Source organism: Etheostoma cragini, chromosome 4 (assembly GCF_013103735.1).
Source record: "Etheostoma cragini isolate CJK2018 chromosome 4, CSU_Ecrag_1.0, whole genome shotgun sequence".
NCBI classification, from domain to species: Eukaryota; Metazoa; Chordata; class Actinopteri; order Perciformes; family Percidae; genus Etheostoma; species Etheostoma cragini.
This window is the reverse complement of record NC_048410.1, coordinates 12,333,331-12,358,331: the sequence shown is the minus strand read 5'-3', so window position 1 is coordinate 12,358,331 and position 25,001 is coordinate 12,333,331. Positions and strand designations below refer to the sequence as shown.

General features: G+C 38.5%; 2 protein-coding genes across 3 annotated transcripts; one reads left to right on the top strand and one right to left on the bottom strand.

Moving 5' to 3' along the window:
* Positions 1-3,534: 3,534 nt before the first annotated feature.
* LOC117943952 (S-adenosylhomocysteine hydrolase-like protein 1) lies at positions 3,535-15,939 on the bottom strand. The gene is made up of 17 exons (XM_034870405.1): positions 15,443-15,939; positions 12,502-12,613; positions 12,230-12,373; positions 11,721-11,821; positions 10,024-10,126; positions 9,129-9,223; positions 8,808-8,914; positions 8,601-8,717; positions 7,636-7,699; positions 7,173-7,261; positions 6,465-6,535; positions 5,880-5,974; positions 5,617-5,715; positions 4,525-4,593; positions 4,276-4,354; positions 3,957-4,077; positions 3,535-3,837 (listed from the first exon to the last, which is right to left on the bottom strand). Exons 1-17 carry the CDS (start codon positions 15,620-15,622, stop codon positions 3,831-3,833), a joined length of 1,653 nt encoding a protein of 550 aa, XP_034726296.1. The 5' UTR covers positions 15,623-15,939; the 3' UTR covers positions 3,535-3,830.
* Positions 15,940-19,610: 3,671 nt separating this feature from the next.
* LOC117943760 (serine/arginine-rich splicing factor 3) lies at positions 19,611-24,592 on the top strand. Of its 2 annotated transcripts, none has more exons than XM_034870086.1 (6): positions 19,611-19,897; positions 20,830-21,040; positions 21,147-21,287; positions 23,033-23,071; positions 23,363-23,449; positions 23,960-24,592. In XM_034870086.1, the coding sequence occupies exons 2-6, from the start codon at positions 20,838-20,840 to the stop codon at positions 23,985-23,987; spliced, it is 498 nt and encodes a 165-aa protein (XP_034725977.1). In that variant the 5' UTR covers positions 19,611-19,897; positions 20,830-20,837; the 3' UTR covers positions 23,988-24,592. The 2 variants fall into 2 exon arrangements, with proteins under 2 accessions (XP_034725977.1, XP_034725978.1); XM_034870087.1 differs by having other exon boundaries at positions 19,808-19,878.
* The last annotated feature ends 409 nt before the right edge of the window (positions 24,593-25,001 follow it).

Sequence of the window (25,001 nt, the reverse complement as noted above, 5' to 3'; positions counted from 1 at the left end):
CTTCATGGTATCATCCTGTAGACTACTATACAATTAAACAGCAGGGGTAAATGACATAAATCTACTCATTAAAAAACAGAATTACCTTTGGCTCTGCAGAAAAAGTTTGATGTTTTGTGAAGGGTGATGCAACAGCATATTGAGTAAATACATGTGGAGCAACACTTTAACAAGGTAAAAAGGCACCAAACCCTCTGCAGGGACAGCACCACTGTCATATGTTTGGAGTAAGATCAGCTGGAGTTAAAGTCAGCATGATACAATTATTACCTGCACACTATGTAGTTTGTATTACAAAAGAATATAGAGACATAAAGGTGGCATACTAAATTGTGCCTTTAACAAGCCTAAAAAACTGTGCTAATGCCTTTTAAGCAATAAAAAGCAAAACAAAAAAACATTGTGTTATGAGAATAGCTAAAATAATGGCCACAACAAAGAAGGAAACCATACATGTGTCAAGGCAAATGTATTGACAACAAAGCTTATCCATGTCTGAGCCCAGAACATTTGTGATTTAAGTTTACATTTCTGTTGATAAGATCTTACCCAGAAAAAGACATGCTCTAGTTAACACAAGATTAGAGTCCTGTGAAAAACAGTAAACACTCCATGTTGCACATCAGCAAATACCATAATGAGATTGGCTGAACAGAGGCTGTTGCATATACAGCATAAACATACTTTATGTAACACTGTTTAACATGTAGTCTTTGACTTGTGCTAGCTTTACACAGAACATACATAGCTGCAACAGTGAATTCATTTCTCAAAATGGAGTATCAAAATCTTTAAACCTATTTTACAGTTCTACTGTAAGTAATAATTTCATGAGAAGGACAGTGGGACAAGATGTGGACACTAAGGTCAGATCTGGTAAAAAAAAAAATACATTTACAAATAATTTCAGATGTTCAAATGCCCTGAGGTGCAGATACTATTCTTATCAGACACCAAAAACTTATAAATTGGATTGTGTTTTTTTCAAAATAATAAATGCCAAGGTCTTGTCCTATGTTTGCTAAAGTCAAAGTACTGAAGTTCCTTTTTTGCCCAGATGTATTGAGGGTCAGCAGTATTGTTGATGACACTACAGAGAACAGGACATTTCTTTTGCATGTTATGGATGGAATGTATGAAGTAAGCAAGTGCTGCCACATCAAAACAGAGAGAAAACATTAAAGCTGCATTAAGTGTTTTTTGACCACTGGGGGGGAAAAAACAAATAAAAAGAATTCTAAGTGTGTTCCAGTTGTACTGAGAAGTTGGAATTTCCAAGTTCCCAGTCAAATTTTTAACCGTAACACCCCTAAAGTCAGCTTTTGGACTCGGAAAGTTGAGAGAACCTCAACAACCCCGACATCCCAATTTAACATTGCTACTATGTACATCATCAGTAGTGAAAGCTGTATGGATATACTGTTTGTTAGCACTTTTGTACTATTTGCATCTCATTAAATCAGTAAAGTAGTAAAATATTTCTACCATGTTTGTTCACCCCAAATGCCACATATTGTGTTATCAACTGGTATTGCAAACAATCGCTAACCTAGTTTGAGTCACCCCACCCCATTAAAGATAATGGTTTTCCGACTTATAACTGGAACATGGTCGACTCGGATGAAATGTCATTCCTAGCTTCGACTTCCAAGGTAAATGGAATACAGCAACAGTCCTGATTTACAATCAGAATTTTTATGTTGTTATGGCTCATTTGTCAGAAAATAATTGTCTACTCAAACATCCAGCAGACAAACGGCAGCACCTAAATGGGAATCAAATTTCTGGCCACATGGCAAATTTAAGCTTATTTGGCTCACTTACACCAGAGAAAAATATTTGGAACATGACTTTCTTCACCAGCCAGAAGTTTAAATCAGCTTTCTGACATTTTATGTCAGGCTAGGCTTGTCTAAGCTTGTTTTTCTGGGAATGGCTGCAAACAGTTTTATATGGGAGGTTGATGAGAGAGCCAAAACAAGGAGCTAACAGCAGCTAAAAAGTTCACTGAGCTTTAGTTTTATAGGTTTGGAATTTCAAGCATTAACTATAGGAATTTCATATATTCATATCAAATGTATCGCTTAGTGCAGGTTTAACTGATTTCACGACTAACCATTAACAATTCACAACAACTGTAATCCTATCCCATCACAGACTTTTGGTAAAAGGTATTAAAATATTATTACATTTTTCTATCAGAACTCTGAAATAACCTATGAGCCAGCAGGTACAGTGGGGTTCGAAAGTGTGGGCACCCCAGGTAGAATTTTGTATTAATGTGCATAAGAAGCCAAACAAAAGATGGAAAAATCTTCAAAAGGCAACAAATAACAGATGTGAAATTTGTATAATATGTCACAAAAAGTTAGGTTTTATTTCCATCATTTACAGTTTCAAAATAACAGAAATAAAAAAAATGACATCTGCAAAAGTTTGGGCACCCTGCAGAGTTAATACCTTGTACTGCCCCCTTTGGCAAGTATCAGAGTCTTTCAATTCTTGTTTGAGGTATCTTTGCCCATTCTTCCTTACAAAAGTCTTCCAGTTCTTTGAGATTTTGGGCTGTCTGTCACACACTGCTCTTTTAAGGTCTATCCATAGATTTTCAATTATGTTGAGATCGGAAGATTGTGAAGGCCATGGCAAAACCTTCAGTTTACGCCTCTTGATGTAATCCACCGTGGATTTTGAGGTGTATTTAGGATCATTATCCATTTGTAGAAGCAATCGTCTCTTTAATGGCAGCTTTTTCACAGATGGCATCAAGTTAGCGTCCAAAATTTGCAGACATTTTATTGAATTCACTTTTCCTTCTACTTGTGAAATGTTCCCCGTGCCACTGGATGCAATACAACCCCAAAGCATGATTGATCCACCCCCATGCTTAACAGTTGGACAGAGGTTCTTTTTGTTAAATTCTGTGCCCTTTCTTCTCCAAACGTACATTTGCGTACATTTAACCTCATCGGTCCACAGAACTTGTTTCCACAATGCATCTGGCTTGTCTATATGTTCATTTGTAAATTTCAAACGCTGATTTTTGTGGTGAAGAAATAGAAGAGGTTTTCTTCTTATGACTCTTCCATGAAGACAATATTTGTACAAGTGTGTCTTTATAGTGGAATGGTGTACCACAACTCCAGTGTCTGCCAGGCCTTTCTGGATGGATCGTACACCAAACGTGGGTTTTGACTTGCTTTTCACACACTCCTGCGAGCTGTTCTGCCTGATATTTCTCTTGGTCTTGAGAACAATCCATGACACTGTCAGGTCTCAGCTTTCCAAAGGGGGCAGTACCTGCTATAAACTCCGCAGGGTGCCCAAACCTTTCCAGACAACATTTTTTTGTTTTCTGTTATTTATAAAGTTTAAATGATGGAAAAAAAATCATACTTTTTGTGCCATATTATAGGAATGTCTAATCTGTCATTTGATGCCTTTAGGATATTTTTCTATCTTTTCTTGGCTTCTTTATGTACATTAATAAAACATTTTACCTGGGGTGCCCAAACTTTTGAACCCCACTGTATGGACCCAGATGAACCAGAAAATAATCTCACAGAACAGCAGATATAGGTGCTGTCAACACGCTGACGTTTTATAGCCAGCTGGGTGCCATGCGGCGTTCTGTAGAAAGCAGCAAGTGAAGCAAAACTTGCTGTGGTCAGTGAAATACAACTAAATATAAGCTGTGCATCCTCTGAGGAGCATAAAATACAATATAGCCATAATATATACATCCATCTTTCTTTTGTCTTAGGAATAGGTGGTGTTAACGTTGAGGAACGTTCACATTTAGGTGTGCTGAGGTGTGGTTCCCCTGCAGATTAATACCTGTGAATACCAAGATCAGGTTTAGTTAGGAAATGATTAATAGCAAAATTTCAACAGCAATTGCTATACTTATTTTATAGATTTTAGTTTCATAGTTGCAAAATATTACAGAATTATACCTGTAGTAGTTGGGTTTAAAAGGGCCGTTCTTATTCAGGCCAAGGTATTTTGCTTGGTCATCAGAAAGCTCTGTCAGGTGGGCATCAAAAGTAGTCAGGTGCAGACTTGCAACATATTCATCTGAAATACACAAACATGGTTTAGCAAGAAAGCTATACATACATATGCACTAGACTCACATGTACTTTCACAATTGAAATTCAAAGCAGACTGAGAAATAGATTAATTCACTCGGTGCTAAACCCCAGCCATGAGTAAAGTTACTTCTAATATTTTAAACACTGAAATACTGCCGGTCAGGGTTATTTATATACTCACCCATCTTCTTGGGAAGCAAGTAAACATCCTGCTTGTATCGTCCCTCAGGAGCGTTGTACAACTCTATGAGGGCCAGTGCCTGAACAAAAACATGGATTAATAATACTGTTGAAAATGGATGCACATTGGGAATTGAATGAAGAGCAATAACTGTTACATTGACTTTGAGTTGACGGCAGCAATAACTACTCTGTGTCTTAGGCTGATGTATAGCTTATTGCAGGCAGTCTGGTAGTATCAACATGTTACCTGAGTGGTGGCTGTGATGGACAAGACAAAGGTAGGGACAGTAGAGCAGCTGAGGTTAAGGAGACGTCCCTGTGAGAGAGAAAACACCATGTTATCAAGAAACAATTAGGTTTAAACTGCTCGAACATTATGAAACCTTCCATATCAACTAGGAGAGTCACCATTCTCCAAATACATGATTTGTTTTAGACTTTCGATTAAGGGAGGGTACTTTCCAACATTAGTTTGAGTTTCTCAGTTTTAAAAGGTGAACACGAATCCCCCTTGGAGCCAACATGCTTTTCCATTGTTGTTTGTCATATACTACACTCATAGGCAAGGCAAAATATTGCCACACCGATGACTTCTCCAACACATTTCCTGGATAATTCTCTGACATCTGATGTCCCTCCCTTTCAGGTCTCTAAGTTGCCGTTCTCAAATTCTGCTTGCTTCAGGAAACAACAAAACTTCATGCTAGCAGGCTACCCACTGAAATTGGCAAGATTGTTAGGGATTGCTGTGGACGGCAATACACTGGTAAAAGCAAATGAGGTTTAACCATGTATCCAATTAATTTAAAGCAACCATTACTGCATAGCGTACTATAATACTGTAGGTGGCATTTTTTAATGTGGATTTATGTGGTTATGAACAAACGTAAATAGGTGGGGGCGAAGAGAGAAATTAAATACTGGGGTAATCGAAACTCCTACCTTTGATTTTGTTAGTTGAAACCTAAAGGTAATTTCAACTGATTTTCAAGTCAAAATCAAGATGTTGCTGTGTTCTAGTAGAAGCCAAAAACTGAGACTGATCAATCACTGCAAGTGACTTCATCGGTCTGTAGTGGGTAATTTATTAGAACTTTTTCTACAAATTGGAGGTCCCTGTGTGGTGTATAAATAATGTTTCTAGCTATATCGTAATAAATTATCTATTATGTGCTATATATTTATTGTTGTGTGTGTTTTTCAGTTGCTTAGAATTAATAATATATGTTCTCCACAAATGAGACTAACACAGATTAATTTACATGCATCACATACATGTATGTATGTGTGTCTGTATTTATCACTTATGGTTGCAAGACGTCCAGATATAGCCAATTACCTCAGCCAAAAGAATGACTCTCTTGCCATCAGGCCAAATGATGTGATCCACCTGAGAGCGCACTCTCTCCCAGGTCAGCTCAGGGGTCCGAAGACTTGCCTGCAAGGGATGAGAATATCAGTCACCCTTAACTTCTTTATGATAATTCAACACAATATGACTGCCCCACGTCTTAAGACACTTAGGTTTATATAACTATACGCTAACCCAGACTGTAAGATAGATTTGAACTTTGAATTCTTTCATCATAAGCACTAGTTTACCACATCAATCTCAGTATTGGAGTGGCCCATGTTGCAGACAATAGAGCCATTTTTCATTCGGTCCAGCTGGTCTCTGGTCACCACATTCTTGTTCCCTACAGAAAGATACAATAAGCGTGTTTGCATTCAAAGCCGTAATTGGTGTATTACCCACTGATTATGTCATCACTGTGTAATGCCAGTTTTCCCCGTATACATCAGCAATGAAGAATGACAGGAGTAACTCTACCTCCATAACAGTAGGTGGCGCTCTGCCAACATACAATTGGTCAGATTAAGGCTTTTTCTTGGCCACATTTTCCTCCACTGGCCCACTGCTTATTCGGCCAACACTGTTTTGTCATTTCTTAGGGGTTAGGTGTTTAAATGGAATTTGAAAAAACTGGGTATTGCCTTAACCGCAATGTAATCGTTTTTTTAAACTGCATGTAAACACACACATTCACCTTTAATCAGCGTACATCCTGGGCCCCACAAAACTAAATAAGCACACAAACAGTGCAAAAAAAACATAAAACAAAAAGCACGTATTATGTCATCAGAAAAAGGTATAGTCTGAAAAGCTATAAAAAATAAAGGACTTACCAGTGCATGTGATGATGACATCAACCTGGCGAATGACCTCATTCAGCTTAACCACTCTGAATCCATCCATGCTGACAAAAAAAGGAGAGTTTCAACATTCAGCTTCAGTGAGGAAACTATCTATTATTTATTATTATTATTATTATTAACTCAATTAAGCTGAAGGGCTGGAGTCCCTGTTAGGTAAAAGTAGTGTTTAATTTACGCTACATTAGTCATCTCACAATGTGTTTGTTAAATAATTAACTAAATATTATCATTCTGTCCCCTTTTTCTAGAGGGGTAGTGGTGGTGGACAGGGGATGTTTACGAGCTGATAGCATGCTTACTTATGTCTCATAAGTTGCTGCAGCAGTTTTTGCTTTGATACTATTTGTTAAACAGATTTGTTGCACAATTTAACCATTTTTGAGCATTCAAGAATTGATTAAAAAAATGTTTAATTGTAATAGCTAGCATGGTTGATACCACTGGATTCTTTAGATATTGTCTTGTTTCACATGATACCAATATCTTCACACTATCTCTAAATCTGAGCCTGCTAAAGCCTCTGGAAGACAGAAAGTTGTAAAGGGCCTTCTGGCGGGCTGTTGGAATTGCTGGAATGGCTCGCTATGCTATGTCATCCATACCGCTGTCTGTTCTATTCATATATTTTTGACATTCAACACATTCAGTTTGCATAATCATTCCGCTTGTTTTCCTCACCAGGCCTGCAGGGCACAAATGGGATCAATCTCTGTAATAGAGACAACGGCTCCCAGAGCTTTCAGAGCAGCACAACAACCTTTTCCAACCTGCAAAGACAATATGTTATACTGTGTGACCAGCAGAGTTACATATGCCAGTTATTATCATGACCTTAATAAAGAAATGACACTTGCATGCAACAGTATTTAAACACAAGCCATCTTAGTGCAAAACCAAGCTCTAAATATCTAACACGGCAAGCCTACTAATCTCCTAGTCCGGCGGACTTTGATTCTCTAACATCATCTAGATTCACTAGTCAGACCCATAAACACTGTCCAATGAAATGTGATGAGCTGTCAAGTGATGACTCCATGACCGGCGCTGGCTGAGGTTTTAGCATGGTATCATCATGAATGTTTTTACCGCTACGTGATAAAGATTAGTATGTAGCATGTTAATGTTAACGGAAGTTTCTTACCTCTCCGTACCCACATACAACGATCTGTTTGCCTCCAAACATGACATCTGTGGTTCTCTTCAAGCTAGAGAGGTTTGAGGCATAAAATTAGCACTTTTATGTAGAACTGAGAAACAGCAGCCGTTCCACGGTTGGTGGAAATCATGGGTTAGTGTCGTAACTTGTAATGAAACACCTGCTCCAAGATATCAGTGTACTTTGCAGATTATTAATCAGAATGACCCAGAAGAGTAGTGACCCAACACATTGTTGAGACACATTGAAAAGTGGTGGACTATTTATATGCTGCTGTGGTGATAATATACAGGCGGGTAATAAAAGGCATTTGTTTTGTTTTCTTCTAATAACTCAGCTTAAAGCTGGGCAAAACACCCAGTGCTAAGCAGAGTCATTAGAAGAGCAATACAAGGGCAACAGCTTTTTAAAAAGCTATTGAGGTGATATGCAAGTTTGTTCTCAATGGACCGGGAGATAGCAGCAATGTTTCGTGCCCTTTACGTCACTCCAGTGTTACAGTAATGAAAGGTCTGATGTGGCAGCTGATAACACACTCAGGAATGAAGGAAAAGTCATGTGAACAGCTGAACTAGACTGTGGACTGCAACATCTTTTTTATTTGAAAGCTGAAACAATTTACTGTAATGACAAAGTAATTGATGCAAACTTTTCTCATTTATCACTCTGGAGATAAAAACACCACTACGACTTGAATGTGTTGGTAAGTTCACAGCTGAGTCAATGTTTTTAAGTAAGAGGGAGTAAGCAGGCACTGTTTGACTTGAACCCTCTCATTGGTTTTAGAAATTGTTTTCACTATACAAACAAGGCACTTTGTTGGATGTTGTATTTCTTTCCAACCCAAAATCAAGCTATCCATTGCACAAACTGTACTAGTGTTTCAACATCAGTTTGACTTATTGTTCAGTTTTGCAATAACCAAATACTTTAAAGTCAAGCTTACTCACCCATCCAGGATTGACTCTCTGCAGCAGTACAGGTTGTCAAACTTCTGCTTTGTCACAGAGTCATTTACATTCATAGCAGGTACACACAGCTTCCCAGCTTTAGACAGCTGATACAACCTAGAGAGCCAAGAGTAAGGTAGTTGCGTGTTTCTGTCAGTGGGTCACAAAATATTTTAGAGGAAACATATCTATTAAAAACGAAATTACCTGTGAACCCCAGTGACACTCTCCTCTACAATGCCCCTGATCTTCTTGAATACATTGGGGTATTTCTTGTACATCCAGTGTGTCAAGTCTCCTCCGTCATCAAGGATCTAACGGATAAGAAAATGCTGAGTAAATGAATTGCAATGCAACTTTTTACACATAAGTAGCTATTAATTGAAACAATGTGAAAATAATTGCTGCTCCTGTGTCAGTTTAAATGGCTATTTGAGGAATTTGTTTCTCTAGATCATTCACATAACAGTCTATTGCTACATAAATGGTCCTCTCCACAAAAGGTAGAAAACAAGCTTTTCTTTGTACCATGTTAGGCTGCCAACCCTCATTGTTGACACAGCGGTCAATGCACCACCAGAAGTCATCCTCAGACTCCCCTTTCCAGGCAAACACAGCCACACCTGAAATGTAAACCATTGGGCCCATCTTGAAGAATCTTACATCAACAATTCTGTGTGTGGCTATAGGCAGCAATCAAAGAAACATTTTCTAAAGCTGCACATATGGCAGTGAATGAGGGCAAAGTTACAGTATTGACTCTGTGAGGGTTAATTAATTAGAAAGACACAACCTTTTGGTTCAAAATGATCGGCACCTAATAATTCTACGTTACATATTTATGAACATGTCATTTGTTATAGCTCCCAAGACAGGATGAGAATATCATTATTGGGTGTAAGAGCAAGCTGGAGAACTGTTCAGACAGACAGAAGCAGACATTTATGCTTCCTAATTGAAAATGTAAAATGTAGTTTTTTTCCACATAATACACAGCTCAGCATGCAGTAGACTGTGTGCAGCAATAAATTACTGAACACATACTAAACCCCCAGGATCCCGCATGATCTCCACTGAGCGCCTGTTCACACTTCTTAAACTTCATCACGTAGCAACTGCAGATAAAGGGCTTTACTAAATGGCAAATCTTAAGTGTTCCCATTCCGCAGCAGGGATGATATTTCAAAAGTTAATTAAACATTTCTAAACAGTATCCTTGGTTATAAAAAGGTAGCAAAGCACACATGTGCGCTTAAGAAAACACCTTATTGTTTGTAATCATGTGCAATTTAAACATGTATGATTTTTACACCTCTGTGTTGACAACTTTATCACCAACATTGATTACAGGTAAAATTGAGTCGGGGTGTTTGAGCTCCAAAACTAAATGTTCTTCACCTTCTCTGCTTCACCTACTGCTTACCAGTCTCTGACAGAGCAGCAGCCACCTCATTCTGTGTAGAGTAAATGTTGCATGCAGTCCAGCGGCACTCAGCGCCAAGAGCCACCAGAGTCTCGATCAGGACCTGAAAACAGAAGAAGAAAATAGTCAAATGAGAAAAACTATTTAATGGTCACAAACACAACAGACAGCAAATCAATTCTTTTATTCGTTTATTTTGGGTATTACTCCATAACAAGGAAGGTTACAATGAACCAGGGGGCTATTTAACAAAACCAGGAAAGGGATTAAGCCGGGATATTCCAGTTATCCTGGATGAATTTAGCCTTTACTTGATTGCACAAAAGCGGAGGCACCTACACTACCATTAAGATTTATTTGGTGCAGCTAGTCTGCTCCTGACCAGGCTAAACTGCAGGATTTATTCATTCTGGGGACTTTTCTGTTCACTTAACAGTGTTTTTTACATTATTATTATTATTATTATCATCATTATTATTATTAGCCTGCATTAAAACACAACAGGTGCAGAATGCGGTTCAGTTAAACCCTATCATTTTAACATTGTGACCATTATTTAAAAACATATTTATGTGACAGTCATTGTTACTGTTAGATTGTGTTTATGCTGTTCATATTGTTGTTAGATGTTGATGAATATTTTATGGCAGTTGTTGAGATGATTAGAAAAGGCTGATACAGAAGTCAGCGATGAAGGATAATATAGAAAGTGCTATACACGTGTTAGTGGTTCACAACAATGGCAGACTGGTCAAAGACCAATACACCTTTAATTCTTTTAGTTGATTTATTTATTTGTCTGTATTCTTTAACAATAAAAGGATCATGTATGTTCCTCTTTCATGTGCATTTTTGTGCCATAGCACATGCTTCGTGTTCTCTCCAAGTTTATTACTTAAGTATCTTCATAGTTTCTAGATTTTAGAGTCCAATTTCTTCAGTGACTTTCTTTTCTATGTCTATATACTGTATACAAGGAAGCAAAGCATGTAAAAAAGAAAACTCAGCCTCTGTTAAAAACTTTGAATAAAATTTAAAGAACTGAAAAATAGCATGACGGAAGCGGACCGACTGAATGATCTAAAAATATGCATTCACAAACAACTGCTCTCAAATGAAACCATTCAAAAAGTAGGGCTAATTATTTCCACAAACCAACAACTGTACACCATCTCTAATCGACCTCGTGGTCTGTTTAAGAAAGCTGTGAACGTGGACTTATCTGAATTAATTCATCCTGGCTCAACCTAGTCACTCCTCCTCAGCCTGGCTTGGACTTTGTGAATCACAACAAGCCAGGATGCACTGATTAGACTAGTTCAAGCCTCGCTTTATCAGTTATCCTGGATTCATAAACTCTGACTTTGTGCAATAGCCCTCTGTTCCTTAATACCGTATATCTGCCACCTCTTGCATACTTTATTTGGCTCCGTTGGATCAGCTGGCGGTTGATAGCTGATGAGTTGTCCGTTAAACACAGCCAATTGTGTACTTAATTAAAATGCAGAAAACTCCACAGCACTTTATTCATTCAACACGCAGGTAATCCAAGAGTTGGCATTTGTTTTCTAGACAGTTAAGTAGTGCAGAAACTGTGAATAAAATTGATATAGAACCATGTCTGGATTAAGAGGCATCACACTGCACACACAGCCTTTGCTTGGGCATTGCAGCTCAAAGTCAGAGAGAAATCTTACTGCAGTCTGGGCAGTGATGTGAGTGCAGCCCACAATTTTGGCACCTGCCAACGGTTTCTCACTCTGCGCTCTTTTCCTGAGTGAGATCAACGCTGACATATCTGAAAATGAGAGAACATAAAAGAGTGATACGTGGAACAGCAGATGATCTCCTTAAACTCAAATTCCCACTCTCTATCCATACAAAAAATATAGAATATAGTCTTTACAGAAAAGCAAATCTTAAATTGTTAATTTTTCTAAATTTGTCTAATATGGTGTAATTGGTAGTCAGGTTTTATTCCTTTAAATAGATCAAATGAAATCAGTCAGATCAGAAAATCTTAAGGGACACTAGCTATTAATCAATAGACAACATTACAGATGTTTTTTTTAAAATCTGAATAATGATTGGTTTAACATACCATATCATGACAGATGACTTTTAGATTAATTAGACAACAATCGAGAACAAAAACAACATTCAAGAATAAAAATGGTGAAGTGACCTTGTCCCTGCTGTGACTTACCTTGTTCTGCGATCTCAATCTCACGTCGGCCAAATTCAGCCTGCTTGATGTTCTTCACACAGAAGTCGCTGCTGCCTTTGGAGTTGACCTGTGTTTTGTCCCGCGGTGAGGACTCATCGTCAGAGCTATCAGTATAGGACGCGGCTGTAAAGGAAACAAGGCTTTTAAAGAACTTGCCATTCACCGTCTCCCTTTACCACACTGAAGTTCAGTTAAGCTATATAATAACACAGTTTTGTTTTAATCAAAGACATTTATAAACTTTTTCTTACCGGAGCCGTAGCTGTCTGTGGATGACTGAGAGATGGAGCGGGACAGGGAGCGACGGCCTGCCTTGGTGGGGAACCTGCTAAACTCCTGCTTGTCCTCCACAAACTGGATTTGCTGATATATAATAAATAGATGAAAGTCATGTTACACACTGTATGCTTTCATAGGTGTTTAATCGGAAACATAATTAACAAATAAACTGTTTTTAACTCCCTATTAATTGTAGCCCTTTGAGATTTCCTTGTGAAATGTAAAGGGCATTATAAATAAAATGTATTATTATTATTATTATTATAAATAGAAATGAGAGTTGAACTGTTTTGTTTGTTGTCTTGCTTGAATTCTTGTTTATAGCCTTGGCCAGATGTGTATGGAGTGGAATTAAGAAAAATCAAGTTTTTTGCTTTAAAAAAAAAACAAAAAAAACTTGTGGCAATATGGTAATCCTACTCAAAAACTACATAGCTTATTTTGTTGCCAAAAATAGACGATGGCCACATCTGACTCATGTTTGTGTAATCATTGTGAATGTTGTGGTTTAAAAGTGATTGGCACGCGCATCTGAATTGTAACTATTGATTAATTACAACAATTATTAGACTGGCCTACTACCGTATATAGATTCAGCTTGTTGCAGTCTCATCTGCTGGTTATTCTTTATTTTTCTGGATCCACACGAGTAGTTAATCCATGCTCAAGCAAAGCTCTGTCTGTCTAAGAAATTGGTGCTTTTGCTGTGTGTTTCTAGCTTTATGTCTGGTCAGCTAACATTTTTAACAGCTCTAAGCAGCATTTTTTTGTTGACAGGGATTTTGCATGCATGGAAGCAACATCCGATAGTGAGAAAAACATACTTTAGGTAACGTTATCGAGTCCAGGTATGGAGAAGTTTTTTTTCCGCCATGCCAAGTGAGATTGTACTCTCTATTTTTGGTCGCAGCAAAAAAAAAAAAAATCTGAGATACAAAGAATCAGACCTTTGGGAAATAACTTAATACAGACTACAGCGTGACCCAGCCTCATTCTTATCATTGAAGAAGATTCAGGTTCTTCATCCTGATACGGTCGGTCTCTAGTTTCTAGGTTAAGGCCTGGTACTGAAAAGCCTCCACATACCAGTGAAAATAACATGGCAACAAGGCGACAAGACACTTAATATTTCCACCCGGACAGGATGATGTTGGTTACAGGGTCCCAAAGCCTGGCTGATACTGACTGATTGATTGTAGTTTCCTTAGATCTAATTATTTATGAGCCACATTAAAGATTGTCTGTATTTGCTGCATTAAAAAGTGCTTCTTCTAGACTCCAGGACTAATGCCAAGGGATGGTAGGGATGATGTTGTAACTACCGATGATTGGGTTGAATTGGCTGGATGTACTACAAGTTTAATGTTATGCAGTCACTTGATGTACATTCTTTTATGTGAGCTGGTTTAAGCATTTGTTTTACATATATTTACATTATGTTTGATGTTACATTCTGTATTTACATTATGCTTAATGTTTAAGTTGATGCTCAATTCAATTTCATTTATAGTATCAATTAATAACAACAGTTATCTCAAGACACTTTACAGATAGAGTAGGTCTAGACCACACTCTATAATTTACATAGACCCAACAGTTCTAATAGTCCCCTCCAGAGCAAGCAACAGTGTGACATTGGCGAGGAAAAACTCCCTTTAAGGAAGAAACCTCGGACAGACCCAGGCTCCTGGTAGACAGTGTCTGACGGGCCAGTTAGGTTGAAATGAACAGTGGAAATAATTCTCACAGTAAAAGATCAAGTGAATTACATTAACTGTATTACCGTGACTTGATTTGTTTTATTATTCGACACTGGATCATAACTGTTGTTACTTGACCTTGTTCAATGTTTCCATACGTTATCTACCAAGAGAGCATGACTGATTACATTCCAACAGTATAACTAACTCTTTAACCAAACTACTTGTTGTATTATTACATTAGTTTCCTCCCAGAAAGATGAGGATGTGAAACTATTCTACAGCCAGTCCGACAACTCAATCTTCAGTGTAGAGTTTTTGCCTTTGACAGAGTTATGTGATATATGTTTGCACAATGAAACACATTATAGTTTGCATTTTAATTTCAATTTAATTTCAATACCAAACTGGTATTCATTTGTCCACTCCAATAAGGTGTGAAAATACTTTCCACACTAAAGTAAGCAGAAATTCCCGGTGCACCTCTCCTTTGTTCCATGAAAGTATCACTTAACATCCTTCTTTTGTGAGTGTCACAATGAGCAAATCTCTCAGTTGTTTCCTTGAGTTGGCTGTGGTAAGGAAGTAAAGCAATTTACGTGAAACGTAGGAAAACTGCGAAGACCAAAAATAAAAATTGATCTGGTCCTTTTAAGAAACACATTTGTGAGGATTAAAACAAATTTACAGTAAATATGTTGACAGTGTTAATGAGACAGAGGGGACTTTTCATTGGTGATCTCCTATTACTTTTTAGCACAAACAATCTGCTGAAAAACTGTCTCTTGTTACTACTTCCCAATCTGGGATACAGAAAAACAAACATTTAACATCCCATGATGTCTAATAATATAACATATGTATAAATCCCATACAGTATTAATCTGCCTGTTTCTGAGGTGCACCACTTTCTTTTGTAGGTATATGATTTATTCTGCAACACAGATTGAGAGCCAATCCATGTGTGAATCATTATTAGTGTATTTTTTGCTTTAATGTGACATTTCTTTGACTGAAGGATACATTAATTCAGGTGACTGGCAGTATGACCTGTTGTGTAAGGTAGGACCCGTGCACCCGAATGGTTAGACAAATTGTCTTAGACAATAAGACAAAACAGACAAATTAGGTAGCTACACTACCAACAATATGTTGACAAAATTGAATACATTTTTGTCAAACTGTGCAAAAAGGGTTGGCTGGACGGTCTTACCTTTTTAACTGGTTTGTGAGTAGGCACAGCGCTGAAGGCGGACGACAGCTCTCCCATGTTCATTTCGCTATTCTTGCTCACGGTCATGGCTGAATATTTTTCCGCTACGTTTTCGCTCTCTTTCACCTCTTTGCTCGCCTGTTTCACTTCCAGCTTCACCTCCATGGACGGATCCGACATGTTGACAACGTCTGTCTAAAACGTGACCGGAGGTCACAAACACAACAGTAGAGTTCTCTCTGGTCGTAGCGTCAGATCAAAGCTATTTCGCGCTGCTAGCTAACTACGGAGCAACAACGAGCGTAAGAGAGGCTTTCAAATTACGTACATATAAACACAGAAAAAGAAAGCAACTGTGGGGTAACTGTCTGTGTCTTTCGCGATGATTTGGTGCTGACAAATGTCCTTATGTTGTCTGTTATGTTGCGTAGAGGCCGTTGCGAGTCCCTGCTGGCTCAGCTGTCAACTGTCTGAGTAACTTTGAGGGCGGTAACCATTCTCATGCAACCAACAGACTGAGGGGGGCGTTGGATTTACACAGCTGCGTTCAGGGGGAGTGGGACAAGAAACTTCTTACTGCACATTCTTACTGTAGCACCGTATCTCGATTATTGTGAGCTGTTCTAAAAGCAGCCAGATGTGCAACTTTCTTTTAATTGCTTTTTGCTTTTTAATTTATTCTGATGTTTGTATAAAAATTATTTTGAGCTGCTGTTAGCACAGGAATTTCCCAAGTGTGGGATCAATAAAGTGTTTTATCTTAATATTTAGGTTCTAAATTGTTGTCACCTAGTGGGCTAACCTGGGACACGTTCAAGCTCAAAACGGGTTCCTGGTTGAAGACATTTCCTGGTTGAACGACAGTTTCCTCTGAACAGTGTAAAATTATTTTACTGTCTACGGGGCGCCGTTTGTAAAGCGGCTCAAGCTGAAAATAACAGCAACATTTTGTCACATTTAGCTTTAAATAATGTTTAAAAAACTGGTATGAAATTTTGAGGGTCACTTTCTTGCACATTTACAACAATATCTGTCAACTTGGAAATATTTCAAATAGTTAAATCCAAATATTAAATGTTATACCTAAATGTTAAATGTTAAATCCAAATGCTAAATCTAAATCTAAATGTTAAATCTGAACCATCCCTTAGTTACGCTGCTTTAGGCCTAGACTGCTGGGGGACTTCCTCCTTCTCTGTCTGTATGCCACCTCATTCCATTAATGCATGTTATAAACGACTAACTCGACTTCTTCCCTTTCCCAGAGTCTTGTGCTCTCTATCCCCTTTTCTCTCCACTACTATTGCTTCCTGCAGGTGTGTCTGGCTCTGGATCTGTGGTTGGAGTCACCTGATGTCTCCATGTTAAAAAAAGGAAGCTTTTCCTTGCCACTGGCGCCTAGTGCTTGCTCTTGGTGGGAATTGTTGGGTTTCTGTAAATAACATCACAGAGTACGGTCTAGAACTGCTGTTTTATGAAAAGCACAATGAGATAACTGTTGTTGTGATTTACCGCTATTTAAACAAAATTGAATTGAATTGAATGGAAAACTATGTCTCCTATTTTCAAAATTCTACACACAATTCCCAAAACTGCCCACACAAAATGCCTCACATCTCCTTCAAAATGAAACACTGTATTCAAAATCCCGTAAACACATCTCAAAATGAAGCATTTGCATCAAATGGTAAACATGAACATAATGTACTATTATGAAACTTTTTTTCATAATAGTAAATTTTTGGATACACCATGTGCACAGTGTTGCAGTGTTGTTATAAATATAAAGGTCATTTTTCTTTCATGGGCTTATATCTGCATTTACAATGTTCTAGAGTGAAAGTAATCTTTTGAGAGTCGTTGAAAAGTGCACTGTAAACAACAATGCAATGTTAAAGTGCAACAGAAAATATTTATTGGGGAAAACATTACCCAGCATGAATCATTAAAACAAAACTACAAACATGTAAACCAAAGGTATTAATTATAGAATGTGTGTGTGTGTGTGTGTGTGTGGGGGGGGGGGGGGGGGGGGGGGGGGGGGGGGGGGGGGTACTGTATACAAACAAAGTCTGATTGATTTATAATGCTGACTAATAGATAGTTGCTAATCTCATCAGAGATGGCTCTCTTTCTTTCTTTTTTTCCCTCCTCTTCCTCCTCCTCCTCCTCCTCCTCCTCGTTGTCATCCCCTGTCCTCCTCTTCCCTTTGCTCTCTGTCTATTGTTGCCATCCATTGTTCCAAACAGGTAATCTGAACTTTTACCTACGTATAGGGCTATACTAAAGCAGTGATTGGATAGTATTCAGTTAAGCACAATGTGTTTTGTGTGTGTGCCCTGGTAAATGGAGCATTTTGATTAGTTGTGTTTTGGAAAAGGAAATGAAGTCACCTCCTGTTAGACTGTTGTGTCTTAGGTAGACAATTGTGTGTAGTGATATGAAAAAAGTGTTTCATGCAATTGAAAACTGAGTGAAAGGCTGAGAAATAGCTTATGCTTATGGAGATTTGGTGTGTAGTTTTGCTCTTTGAGTGAGAGGTTTCAAAAATTGTGTGACATGAAAAGATTTTGTGTGCCAGCAGTTGAAAAAAAACTGTAAATATCTGTTTACATATTAGAATATTGAGAAACCGCAAAATCAGACATGTACATGCAATGCTCCTGTGCCACCTGTGCACTCTGAACTGGCCTGTATGCTAAGTAGAAACATGTGTGTACAATCGGTTGTGTTTTGCTGCCTGTGTTACCCATTTTGCAACACAAGTCCATCACAGTGAGAAATGTGTTTTGGCGAGTGAGAATGCAGTTTTGCAAGAAGAGTGATTGATTCGACAAATGAGTTTAGGCCACTGAGCATTTGGTTCAGAGAATGGGTGTTTAGTGTTTTAGCAATTCAGAAAAACTGTAAAAAGGCAAAGGCTTGCATACAAAAGGGTGTTCAACGCACCCACGTTTCAATTTGTCCACAAACATTTGTCATATCTGTCCACATGGTTGGAAATTGACAATCTTAACCCTGAGTTTACAATCCATCCCCACGGTTTGTAAAACCGTGCACACAGTTTATCCATTTGTTTGTTCCAGGATCTTAGGGTGGCTCCATGGAAAAAGTTGCTTGTTTTCACAGGCCTGGTTGCGTATTTGTTTCGCGAGATCTGGCAACACTGATTCCCATTGCCTTCATAAATGTAGGCCTATTTCACGAGGAAGAGACTATTCACTCCTTTATCCATGAAGATTGTCTGCATTCAAAACATTAAGACAATTAGCTTAGCCTACTTGCAATTGAAGTTAATGTGGAAGCTGGATAGTAAATAAGTTTATTGCTTTTACAGTTTAATTTTTGTTTCTTTTTGTTGTGTTACTTTATCATGTATTCATTTTAGCCTACTTATATTATTCATTATAGGCAGCTTCCTTGAGAACCTAGAACCATCTCTCTCCCAAAAGTGATGGTTCTAGGTAACATTAGGCTACATTGCAAACATTTTTATGGTGGGAATGCTGAAGGCATTATTCTTATTTTTCCGTACCCCCTTTTCATACTTAACTCCTTCCACATTTTTCAACACATAAACTTCATTCAAACATCAAAACGTTCAGCTTGATTCAGAATGGCCCACTTCTGTACAGAATATTTATAACTTCCATAATTACCAAAAGTTAATAACTTCTCCTCTCCTCTTCTCCTTCTTTCCTCCTCCCCACTTCTCCTCCTCCTCCCTTCTCCTTTCTTTTCCTTCTCTTGGTCAACGGTCAATTATTCATTATGGTTATGGTTAATCTTTCATCAACTTAAAGTTTTATGCAGATTCCCTAATCTGTCACATATCCCATTTTTCAGACTCATTATCTCCTTCAGCTGCTTCTTGATCCAAAGTGAAGCCGTTTATTATCTTAACTACAAATATGATATATGCCTAATTTCAAACATTACGGTGGCATTCACTGTATCGGTGCCATTTATACTAAAATAAACCCATTCCCCCTCAACTATTCTCACAACTTCAAGCCAGGAATCAAGTGTAGGGTCGTCCTTTTAACATGCAGCATTCACCGCAATTTCTTCAGAAATTACATTCTCTAGCGAACTATTTATATAAAGTTTTTTTTGGGGGGGTTGTGGGCCCCAAAATATGGACTCCTGTAAGCTTTGGTCCGTGCGTTTGTGTAAAAAGAAGCTTCATGCCTAAAATATTTTAGAAATTCATCGTGAATCAAATAATAGGAAGTATTTGCGTTAGGAGACTGTTAACGTTACGTGAGTGAGAAGGGAGGCGTAGATGAGAAGGGAAGTTACATAACTTACCCCGCCCTCTCTGGGGCAGGTCACTCACCCTACTGAGAAACGTATTTTCCGTCACGCCATTTTCCATCGACCAGTGAGAGGAACAAACCAAACTAGCTGGCTGAGAAGCGCGGAGTGTCGGAGCTGTAAATTGGAACAAAACCGGTAGCTAACTAGAGTTTGGACGAAAGTTGTAATTGTGGTGTACTGAAACTGTTTAAAAATACCATGTTTGGGTTGATAAATTGAATTTTCGTAACATTTGTTTCTAATGTTATTGTTTGTATTATGTGGTTGTTAGCTGATCGCTACTCCTTAGCGCTAACGCTAGGGCTAGCTAGGCCTCGAAAAGGCGACAGCCATTTTAGCTGTCGTCATATAGCCATCAAGTAGCATTAGCTAGCTTCAGAGCATTGAACATCATCTAATGTGAAACACAGTGTTTTAAAGGCGGAACGTAGGTAACCGTGTAAGGTTTGCCGTCCAGTAAATCGAATTAGCTACTTCAATTTATTAAGAGGTTAGTATTAGCTAGCTAAATCAGCAAAAAATACTATTTCTAGATAACGTAAAGCTAAAGTTATCAGAACGTTGGACCGTAGGCCAGGCTCATTTTCGTTTTCTAATACGTTTTAAGACTATTGTGGGTTTGGTTCTTAAACAAATAAAAAATAATAAATGAACAGTTTTTCTTGTCACGTTAAGTCAGTAACGTTAACGGTAAAGGTTAAACACTTTATCTTCAGATTTGTTGCACAAAGAAAATCAGCGCAGCAATTGCGGAAATTGGAGCATTAACGTCACTTTTCACGTCACACGCTTGTTTAAAATTAATCCTACTGGTCTAAGCTTTTCCAATAAGATAACAAAACGGTGGTGTGAGCTATCTAATATATATATACTAAGCTATATCTGCGCCAGAAACACCAAGTCCTTATGTGTCCTGTGGATGCAGGAGGACAACGTTAATTGTCGTTGTCTCACCCCAGATTGTGAACTAATGTTACAAAGCGTTACTTCAGCATGCTTCCGTTGAAAGGAGAAGCAATGTTTGTTTTGCATTTCTAACCAATTTCTTCTCTTTGATTATTTTTCAGATCCAGTCATGCATCGTGACTGTCCTCTTGACTGCAAGGTCTATGTTGGAAATTTGGGCAACAATGGAAACAAGACAGAGTTAGAGAGGTCATTTGGCTACTATGGTCCTCTCCGCAGTGTGTGGGTGGCCAGGAACCCTCCAGGCTTCGCCTTTGTAGAATTTGAAGATCCCAGAGATGCAACTGATGCAGTGCGTGAGCTTGATGGAAGGTAGGCAGCAAACTAAACAAATTTTGAGATGCAATGGCCACCATTGGGAGAAACAGGACTTATCTTGTAACAGCCTAGTGGTTAATTATGGCCGGTTGTTTTATAGAACATTGTGTGGTTGCCGGGTGCGTGTAGAGCTGTCCAATGGTGAGAAGCGCAGCCGCACCCGTGGCGCTCCCCCTCCATGGAGCAGGCGTCCTCGAGACCGAGACGACTACAGACGCCGTAGCCCACCACCCAGACGAAGGTAACCTGTTATTATTTGACAGTGGAAGGCAGACACTTTATATGGTCTATCTTATACTTAAGTCCGGCTCTGTGACTTACTGATTCCACTCTCTTACCCACAGTATAAATCCTGGTAATTGCTTACGTTTTTCCAGTCTGGGCATTTCTAGTGTTTGTAGGCTTCTCTGGTGATTAGACATTTGTGATAGATTCATCTTCATTGATATTGTTGGTAATTTTATGTAGGAGGCCGAACAGATAGACATTCATAACCAAATAATGAAGTATGGCATGGGAATTTGATATACTAGTTTATGTTTCAAAGTCTTTCTATTGCAAAACGCATCTAAAAATACGGCCTGCAAAACTTCTAGTTCTGCTTTAGGTACTAATGCTTCTTTTGAAGTGTACAATATTGTGTGCACTCTCAAAACGTAATTGCATTGTGACTGCATTAATATGGAAAATAGTTCTGCAAAATAGTATTAGGCATTTCGTATGTCTAAAAGTTTGTTTAAAATTTGGGGGGATAAAAGTGCCAAATGTGATGCATTTTTTTCCTTTTGTTTGAGGATGCTTTTTATTTTTCATTTATATTAATAAGAATGAAACCCGTTGCAGAGACGTCACCATGCCTCCTCTCACCATCCTCTGAGTCAATCAACTAGTCCTCTTTCAGCATCATGTGACTGCTGACCATCGTGCACCAATCAGCGTGGCTGGTGCTGTCACATGACCCAGGCATGGCCGGTCGTCAAGTTGCACCAACCCATTGGTTCCTCAGCATGCCGTTCTCAACCTCCTCCTCCTTCAACCTTAATCCAAACGGCAGCGGCCCACCTCACATTCCCGACCAATCAGCGTATTACGTTCCCAAAAGTCTACAACCTACCAACAGCAGCCTTCGGCTAACCAATTAAAGCAGGAAAAAAGCCACAGCCAGCCCCCATCTGCCTGCCACCTAATCACCTTGCAGCATCTGGCCAGTCCTATTCAGCCAATTCTACCTACCCGGCCGGCAGTCTGCTTCCCTTTCGTCATATCTAGCTTGTTGAAAACCAAAAATACTAGTAAGTTTTCCTGCTTCATTCAGTACACTGCTGCTTACAGTTTTTAAAAGACAAGGTTGAAAAGGTTGTTCTTTTTTAAATTATTTGAATCAAAAGTCTGGAACTTCATATTTCCAGAGATTTCGATTATAGACAAACATCTGGTATTTCTTGGGGCTCTGAGCAGAATTATGAAGTGACACAAATCAAAAATCTCCTCAACCCCCCAATCAATAAAAAAGGGATTTTTTTTTTTGTGTGCTGTATGGTTGTTTTGAGCAGATCTTAGCCTGGTTTGTTCTCCAGACTTATTCCCAGTGACCAGTTTATTGTTTTTGTTACTAGCTTTCAATTCCCAATGTTCTCCTTTTTAAGTACAGTGGAGGAAGGAGCACAACCTTCTCCAAATTAAACGGGAATATAATTCACACAGGTGACTTAATTTAAAGAAGCACAATGCACAGTGGGATAGGGGAGATCATTTTTAAGCACCTGCCATCTTTATGCATGTGGTCCATGTCAGTGAGTTTTACATTTTTGATTGAAAGCATTGTGTTCCTGGAAAACCACACAAAGTCTTTTATTTCCATTTTAAGTGACTGAGATAGGCAAAGGGCTGTGTTGAAGGAGGCCCATGTAAGAAAAGGATTGGACTAGTGTGGACCTTAACGGGATTGGTGCGTCTGTTTGTTAACGCATGTATTTTCCCATCCAGATCCCCACGCAGGAGGAGCTTCAGCCGCAGCCGAAGCAGGTACGTCAACTTTCAGGATGTCTTATATTCAGAGTTCTATCCAAAAGCTTGAATCTTACATCAGTCATAAAAAACTTAAATGTAATTAAGTTTGAAAGAGTTCCTGTTTCCTAACTATAAAAATGAACTCAACACTGATTTGATATGCTTCTCAATATTTTTTCCATCTGGAAACCAAAACCCCAATGGAACCCAACCATACTAGTCACGCACTTACATGACAGGCAAACAAGCTTAGTATGTAGAAAATGTTAGTGATGTTTACATAATGGGATGGTTTGGCTTTTTCAGGTCTTTCTCCAGAGACAGGAGGAGGGAGAGATCCCTATCCCGGGACAGGAACCACAAACCTTCCAGGTCCTTCTCACGGTCAAGGAGGTACTGACATCTTTTGATCTCTCTTGAGATAATTTTTGTCTTGTGTCATTGCAGATATTGAACAGTTGTAAATTAAATAATAATTTTTTCCAAACTACTCTAGATGGGTTTTCTCTTAAGACACTGTACCACTGAGAATAACACTCAGAAGACTCTTTCCGACATGCACTGCAAAACCAAATTACCCATACCTTACCCAGTGGAGCTGTATGAGAATACAAATGTCCAAATCTGTTGTTTCGGAAATCACTCTTTACCCCGCCAGCTCCCTACGCTAGTACAAAGTCCAAGACCTGATTGACTTGATTTTAACATCAGTCCTGAGTGATCTGATCGCAAGTGGACAGGTCCAAGTATGAGTGCCTTTAAATCTGGCTGTAAAATTTGTCTTCAAACGCTTCTTGGGTGACCTTATGTGATCTTTTTTAAGTGTGTTCCTGTGATTGTTAACAGCTTAATCTGTAAGTCCTGCTAACATTAACCCTGATTTATTTTTTCCCTTCTCCACAGCCGCTCCAGGTCGAACGACAGAAAGTAGAAGCACGTCTTTCAAGTGTAAAGGAAGCTGAAGATAAACGGTTGTACAGGCTTGTCCGTTTAAAATGGAAATCAACATGGCTGTGTGGCCATTGAGTTTTTTTAAACAATCAAGCATTTTAGTGTCCCTCCCCTTGTTATGGTAATTTTTGCATACATTGAGTGGGTGTGTACAGGTGTGATGCCTTACCTAAGTCCCCCTGGTTGGCCTGAAACAGTTGTGCCACCCGGCATTCCAGCTCACCAGTTAGTTTTGTTTTATGTCAGTGAATTTAATGTGCATAGTGAGTAGTTTCTCTTTTTCAACGCCAGCATTATTTTTGTAAAGATTGGGATGATTATAAGAGTCCCTTCTTGCTTGTCTGTAAACCAACCTATTTACAACGTGCTACTTTCTTACTTCACACGGAAGGTTTCCATCTGTTAATGGTTGTTCGTAGTGAATGCACCCCCACATTTTTCAAAATGCTAAACTATGGCAATGATTTAAGTAAAAAAATGTGTAATGAACAAAACAGATTTTTGGCTTTGAAGTTTTCCATTATTTTTCTTGTTTGATACAATGTGAAATGGTCTCTGAATTAAAGATACCAGTTGATAACAAAAGACCTGAGTTTATATTTATTTTCGTGCCTTTCCTCAATATATTGAATTCTTTTCCATCCACAAGAGGGCACTCCTACAGCATCAGTCACTTTAACAAGTGGGTAAATAAGTGGGCTTTTTGTAGGCTGCAGTGTATTTGGTTTGAGCTGGACTTAATTCCTATTTATATGCCAACTTCTATTGTTAAAACTTCTAACATCGCATAGTTCTTTATTGTTATTGATCTGTGTCAACATCTCTCGGTGGCGCAGTTGAGATTTTGCCTTGTATACTGGTTTAATTAGTAATGCATTTCACCATTGACAATATGCTGCCTTGTAAGAGGATAATATACAAATGAAATAGGGAATTTTGGGTCAACTCAAAATTTCAATGTAAATTGAATTTTCTATGAATTATCTTAAGCATA

Bases quoted from the DNA above. Each gene is read 5' to 3' on its own strand.
- LOC117943760 (XM_034870086.1), top strand. From the start codon at position 20,838: ATGCATCGTGACTGTCCTCTTGACTGCAAGGTCTATGTTGGAAATTTG. The intron at 21,041-21,146 runs GTAGGCAGCAAA...GTTGTTTTATAG, and splicing joins GTGCGTGAGCTTGATGGAAG to AACATTGTGTGGTTGCCGGG. The intron at 23,072-23,362 runs GTACGTCAACTT...TGGCTTTTTCAG, and splicing joins TTCAGCCGCAGCCGAAGCAG to GTCTTTCTCCAGAGACAGGA.
- LOC117943952 (XM_034870405.1), bottom strand. From the start codon at position 15,622: ATGTCGGATCCGTCCATGGAGGTGAAGCTGGAAGTGAAACAGGCGAGC. The intron at 12,614-15,442 runs GTAAGACCGTCC...ATTATATATCAG, and splicing joins CTCACAAACCAGTTAAAAAG to CAAATCCAGTTTGTGGAGGA. The intron at 4,355-4,524 runs GTAACATGTTGA...GTTTTTGTTCAG, and splicing joins CCATCACAGCCACCACTCAG to GCACTGGCCCTCATAGAGTT.